At 44.7% G+C, this 6,078-nt stretch overlaps 1 protein-coding gene across 1 annotated transcript; it reads left to right on the top strand.

Moving 5' to 3' along the window:
* The first annotated feature begins 418 nt into the window (after nt 1–418).
* Nucleotides 419–4,724, top strand: LOC144114870 (antimicrobial peptide microplusin-like). Its single transcript, XM_077648872.1, has 5 exons — nt 419–575; nt 1,101–1,162; nt 2,713–2,802; nt 3,836–3,862; nt 4,485–4,724. The coding sequence occupies exons 1-5, from the start codon at nt 500–502 to the stop codon at nt 4,551–4,553; spliced, it is 324 nt and encodes a 107-aa protein (XP_077504998.1). The 5' UTR covers nt 419–499; the 3' UTR covers nt 4,554–4,724.
* Nucleotides 4,725–6,078: the final 1,354 nt, after the last annotated feature.

Raw genomic sequence — 6,078 nt, 5'->3', positions numbered from 1 at the left:
CCAGTCACATATGAGTTCACACCTCATGCTATACATGCAGCAATCGACCTCGAAGAGGAAATAACAGGGCGAGGTTTATTTCAGGGCGTCTCGCAACCAGCGCAGGCGACCACACGGCAGCGGCGTGTGCGTCCTCGGTGGCGATCGGTTGGCATCCTCGATTTCCTCACGTACGGCGTCTGCTCTCAGATGCGACGCGTGCTCGCTCACACTGGCGGCGCGTCAGAAAGAGCGGAAGGATATTGCTGACGGTGTGGACGACCACGCAAGCGTTGCAACGGTTTGTCCTGACGCCACGTGCGACCAATAGCGGCGAAGGAGCCTTGTTTTGATGTCATTTCTGCTTGTCTCTCAAACGCAACTGGCTGCCTCCGGGTTCGGGTTGCAAACCAATGGGGACAACGTTCCCGTGTGTATAAAAGGCATCACGCTGTTTTCTCCGGGCATTCTCATTTTCTCACTTGCAACAGCATCCATTGAGGAGAGCCCGATAGGAACGATGAAGGCATTCTTGGTCTGCGTGCTGCTCGCCACATTCGCTGCCCTGAGCTTTGCTCACCATCTGGAGCTATGCGGTGAGTATGCAGGCTTAGGATGTGTACTGAATACTGCAAGCAGCGCTGAGGTCGTGAGTGTTTGGTCCCTGTGGGACATTCAGCAACTGTTCCTGAATTACTACTGATCTGAAGAGGACATTTTTTGCTGCTTGAGGAGAAACTGTGTACCAGCCCAAGTAAACACGAAATATGTTTCAGAAAACCCAGTTATCGACTGAAGAGACGTTGCGCTGTATTTTAACGCGGTACACATGAATCACCATTTTACTGACGCTGGCATTCAGAAGAGCAATTCGAGAGCAGCGTTTTCTGCGGCCTGCCCTCTTTTACTTACAACAACTCGCATGAAAAAGTAACGATTTCTTAGGCTAAACAAAGATGGGGAGTATAGTCGAAGGGTAAATCAGATCGTATGCGTGCCAATCTTGGAGAGTCGAAGGGCGAACTGCTCGTTCGACACCGCTCATGATATCTCATAATGGTGTTTCGCAAGTCTAGACTTCATATACGAATACTTATGTGCCTAAATATTTTTCTGTGCAGGTAAAAATGACGGCCAACTCAAGCGTGAACTCCAGTGTATCCGCCGCTCCATCTCTGCAGCGGTATGACGCTTCCTCGATTACTTCTTTTTTACTGGACTTCTACCCGCTACGCTTTCTCTCTGCTAAAACAGGGAGAAAACGTCGCAGGTTGGTGTGGTTACTCGCACATTGCTATACCAGATATAGCAATAAAGCTAAGTTCCCGTCTTCCCGCAAAAAGATGCATGAAATGGAGTGGCTCATTTTCTTGCAACTCTTCTACAGGGACCACTGACGTCAAGTTGTGCATTTCTCAGTAGAAGCCTTTCACACCTAACCCGCTTTATGATTTTGCGGTCATGAAAAAATGAAAAGAAATACCAGCATATGCAGTCAGTTGGTTTTCCTGGACATGAGTGTCATGTACATATCTTAGTTTGGTACGTATGCATGTAGGGGTTAGCTTCCGAAGGTAGTCCAGGGTCATCATAGAGACCGGTGTGAAGGGCTTAATATTAATTTCGTCCACATATGAGGCTCTTGACGTGCACTGACGTCCCAGAGTACACAGGTGTTTTCGAATTTCGTTCCCATCGATGTGCGGCCAGAGCGGCTTGGATTAAATTTTGCACTTTTCGTGCTCAGCATAAAAGCGCCTCAGGGTCTGAGGCAGCGCGGTGTGTACGAACAGATATTTGTTTATTCAGGCTCCCTCATTAGGTAGCGCTTTAGGAGCAAACATTATGGAGACAGTCCCCTCTTAAAGCAAAACAAGCCATGGTTGATACCTCTCCGTGCTATTCACTTCAAACATGTACAAAATGTAGCAGGGTTCGAGGTACTCACAAAATCACATTACAATATGACTGGAGGAAAAAGAAGGCAGGATCCTCTGAGGCGCAGACTGTCCAGAAGTCTGTCTTTAAGGCTAAAATCTCACCTCAGTGAACGCACACTTCTTTAGAGGAAGCAATTTTTCACATCTCAGTTGACTTATGAACTGTGATTATCAAGATAAGTAAAAATAGGATTTTTTTCTGCAAGCGGTTATAAAGCCCCTCCCTTGTGCCTACCAAAGTAATTTTATTCGACAGGAAATGACTTGACACGTCGTACGATACTGTAAAAAACCGGAGGAAAAATTCTCAAACACAATCGATACAAGCGGTAATTTCTGGTTGCCAGCCCATGAAGCGAGAATGAAAGTATATATTACTAACAATAACCCTAAAAAGGACGAAAACAAGAACGAATGAACTATTGCATAGTATTTGCAGGAACGCACACATCCAACGACATTAATATCAGGTGGCGTTTTCTGCGAAAATAAAAGTGACTGATCAATATCTAGCAATATACTTTGAATCCATCGATTCCCTTTTTCCTCGAAACGGTAGCCGCAATACGCATGCGAGCACAAACATACAAGTCATTGGCACACAAGCACTCCTCAGTAGGTCCAGGCAAATATGTCATGAAATTAGCGCTCTTACAACGTACTTTCTAAATTATATTTATGGTATTCCGAATCACGGTTAATGTTGGCATGCTTCGCCATTTAGCCCAAATTATATGCATTTTCACTGCGGTGATCTGAAATAAGTGTTGATCAGGTTGACGTTGCATTGCAGGCGAACCAAAGCTTCGACAACGCCGTGCGGGATCTTCGCTGCCGGGACAACTCTTGCGTCATTCGAAAGCTCTGCGTAGGAAATGATCTGGTAAGACGTTCTGGAGTCTCCGATATTTTTCCGCCATAGATATGTCCTAAGTCTAGAGCGCCTGGCTTCTGCTGTGCGTAAAGTAGAAACAGTGCATTTTTTAAGGGCCGCGAAAGACGCTGTTTAAGTTAAGGGGGATTTTAAGCAAGTGTGTCAGCATTAAGTAAAATGTAGGTGATTAAATCACTGTGTTGCTGAAAGGTCCCCGAGCGAGAAATACTGCTGTTGAAATATTTGAGAGATCAATCTAGGCTTGAAATGCTACAATGTTCCTAAATGTACGACAGTGACATGTAAGTTTCGAGCGAAAAAAACAAATTCCTGTGCGTCACCTGCAGTGGCAGGCAGGCATTTTCCCGCATACAGCCATTGGAAAACGAAAAATTGTCGACAAGTTGATAAAATGCTTTTTTTTTACAAACGCCGCTACGTCAGAAAATACCTGTCCACATCCCTGTACGTACTTTTATTCTTGTCTCTACAGAACGCGTAATTCTAGTGAACATGAGAAAATGATCTCATAGAATTTTGCAGCACTTTTTCTGTCGCGTGCTTGACCTGCTAAGGGGGGCGAGCATGCACTGTTGAAAATTTCAGACGAAAAGAAAACAGAAAAAATTCCATGCCTCATCAATCCATGGTTTAACAGTTACGGTTATCATCAATCAGACTAAAACACGCAGGGAATTATCTAAGTGAACTTCTTAGAAAACATGACAGCTTGGCGAATGGGAGCGGTTAACGCGCTCAGAACTCGTGCAGTATATTGCAGTAAAACTTACCACTTTCGACTGCGCGTTTGTTCCGATCAAATGCTGAACAGAACGAATGCTACGAGACAAGAAATGTATATGCTTCGTTTAGAGTAAGAGCTTGGTTTCCGGATTTAGAACTTCGCAGTTAGTTTCGTACTACATACAGTGCAGAGCAATAATCAAAATGACAAAGAAGTGCTTCAGTATTGAGCACATGACACGGCACCTGGTAGAACCGCCATGAACTTACAGAGTATTAATCGATTTTTCTTTCGCAGGAAAAAGCCATGGCCAAATATTTCACGGTGAGTGCATTTTTCTTATATTGGTGCTTTACACACTACCGACACGTCTAATTTGTCTCCTCCTTTCTTGCCGTTGTGATCCCTACTAGTCAGTGACTGCAGTGCTAATAGTCATTGCAAGAGTAAACATACTATCCGTTATATATGGCAGCACTGACAAGCTCTTCGTTCGGAATATGATGTAAAGTTTGAGAGTAGTAGGTAACAACAACCTCTGCAAAGCTGAGATAACAAGGACAGTAAGGAAGAGCACAGCTTCAGGGGGAATGTTGGAAAAATAAAGTAAAAAAAATAAATGTGATAGCCTTCCATCCAGTGACCTCCCTAGATTTTCTACTATGTCTATTAACCATGGTGCTGGAAGAACAGGAAAACATTGAAATAAAAACAATGCACTAGCTCGCTGCATTGCCCACAGAGGGGCGAGGAACCTTTGAGCTACGACCAGTTTCGTATGCACTGTCTTTGAAAGTTATGCTTGGTTACCGATGTGTGCTAGGTGCTCATGATGGGCGAAATAAATAATTGGGTTTTTCTCAGTTCCAGAAATAAAATTACAATCCACTTATACTGTAGACATTGCTATGTGACTCTTATATTCAACTGTATTTCTTTTGTGCAGCGTGCTCAAATCACGGAAATTCACAACGCTGCTACCGCATGCGACCCCAGCGGGGGTCACCACCACTGAATGTGACCGATAACGCCATGCCTGACTAGTGGCATCCTACCTGGTGAAAATCTTGTACCAAAGCAAAGGCAACTATTGTGACCCCTTTTGCCGTCCATAAACGCCAGTAAACTGCCTGGATAAGACTTTTTCTCCCCACGAGACCAATAAATATATTTTCCTGCAAAACAATTTTTATGTCCAATTGCTAATTTTTTTTTATGACCATCACATGCCATAGAGTGGCTGATCACTTTTATGCTCATGTGGTATGCCGAAAGTTTCAGGCCTTTTTTTCGAGGCTCTCCGGGCTTGTATATTCATTCGCCGAAGCCTACTGATGGCAACAAAGAATAAACACACGTTTCGACGTTGCGGAAATCGGGAGGGAGCAGCTCCATATTTAAATTGCTGTTCAGGACCATGACCATATCTTTCGGCATATATTTTTTTCGTTGACCCGAGCCGTCATTTGAAACGGCCAATTCAACGTCGAGACGTACTGCATGCAATGCACTGTAGTCTTTTTAGCCTGTGTCCGCCGCACGATAGCTTCTCGATGCTTCTCAGGCGCTTCAAGAATCGAGTCTTTTAGAAGAAATTCATAGTCACGGTCACAGCACGAGAATGACGCTTGCAGTGCTCATGAGATCCTGGTGAAACGAGGATAAAAGATCAAACTCAAAAGCTAGCTATTCCTCTCCGCTTTTCCTCCGTGCACCTGCCACGGTGGCTCAATGTGTGCGGCTCCAGGCTACTGAGCCAGAGGACGCGGGGCGAAATTCCGGCCACGGTGGCCATATTTCAATACAGGCTCAGTGGAGAAGACGCCCGTGCGCTGTGTAATGCCAGTAGACGTTAAGGAGTCCCAGGAGGTGGAAATTAACCGGAAGTCCTCCATTACGCGGCCTTTCTCTTTCTGTCTAATTTCACTCCGGCGATCATATTTTCCCTCACGGAGCTTGAGGTGTCCCCCGAGGGTGACATAGTTAATGTAGTTTACCTTTCTTCGCAACCATTTTCTTTTGTCCAGGCCAGTTTAACTGACTAGACACAAGTCTAGCTTTTTGGGGCATCACTTTGCATTGTGAGACAACTGTGGAATATTGTAAGGCCGTTTTATGAACTTATTGATGGGAATGAACTAATATTCCGATGTGTAGCAAAACCTTCATTTTAAAGTTTGCCCTGCGCTCACGTCGAGTAGTTACGACTGCCATGAAAAACCAGATGGGTGTGTTTTTGTCAAGAAATAGCAGAAAACTACAGCCGTCCCGAGCAGAGATCTGCGGATATATTGGTTTTTATGGCTCAATATTACGACATGCCAAAATATAGCATTTACAAACAACTTCGCTTTGAAAAAATGCGCTTGTCCACAATTTCTGACTATGTCTGCTTAGCCCTAATGCTTTGGGAGGCATAATCGTTTGGGCCCCGCCGTACCTGAATTCTTTTTCGGGAGGTGCAATGCAGCAGGCAGCTTACCAAATAGACTAAGGTTCCAAATTGACACCCAATTCTCTGATGGAATACACCGGTGGAG

Source organism: Amblyomma americanum, chromosome 1, assembly GCF_052857255.1.
Source record: "Amblyomma americanum isolate KBUSLIRL-KWMA chromosome 1, ASM5285725v1, whole genome shotgun sequence".
Taxonomy (NCBI): domain Eukaryota; kingdom Metazoa; phylum Arthropoda; class Arachnida; order Ixodida; family Ixodidae; genus Amblyomma; species Amblyomma americanum.
Note: the sequence above shows the minus strand (reverse complement) of the source record. Positions and strands in the feature narration are given on the sequence as shown.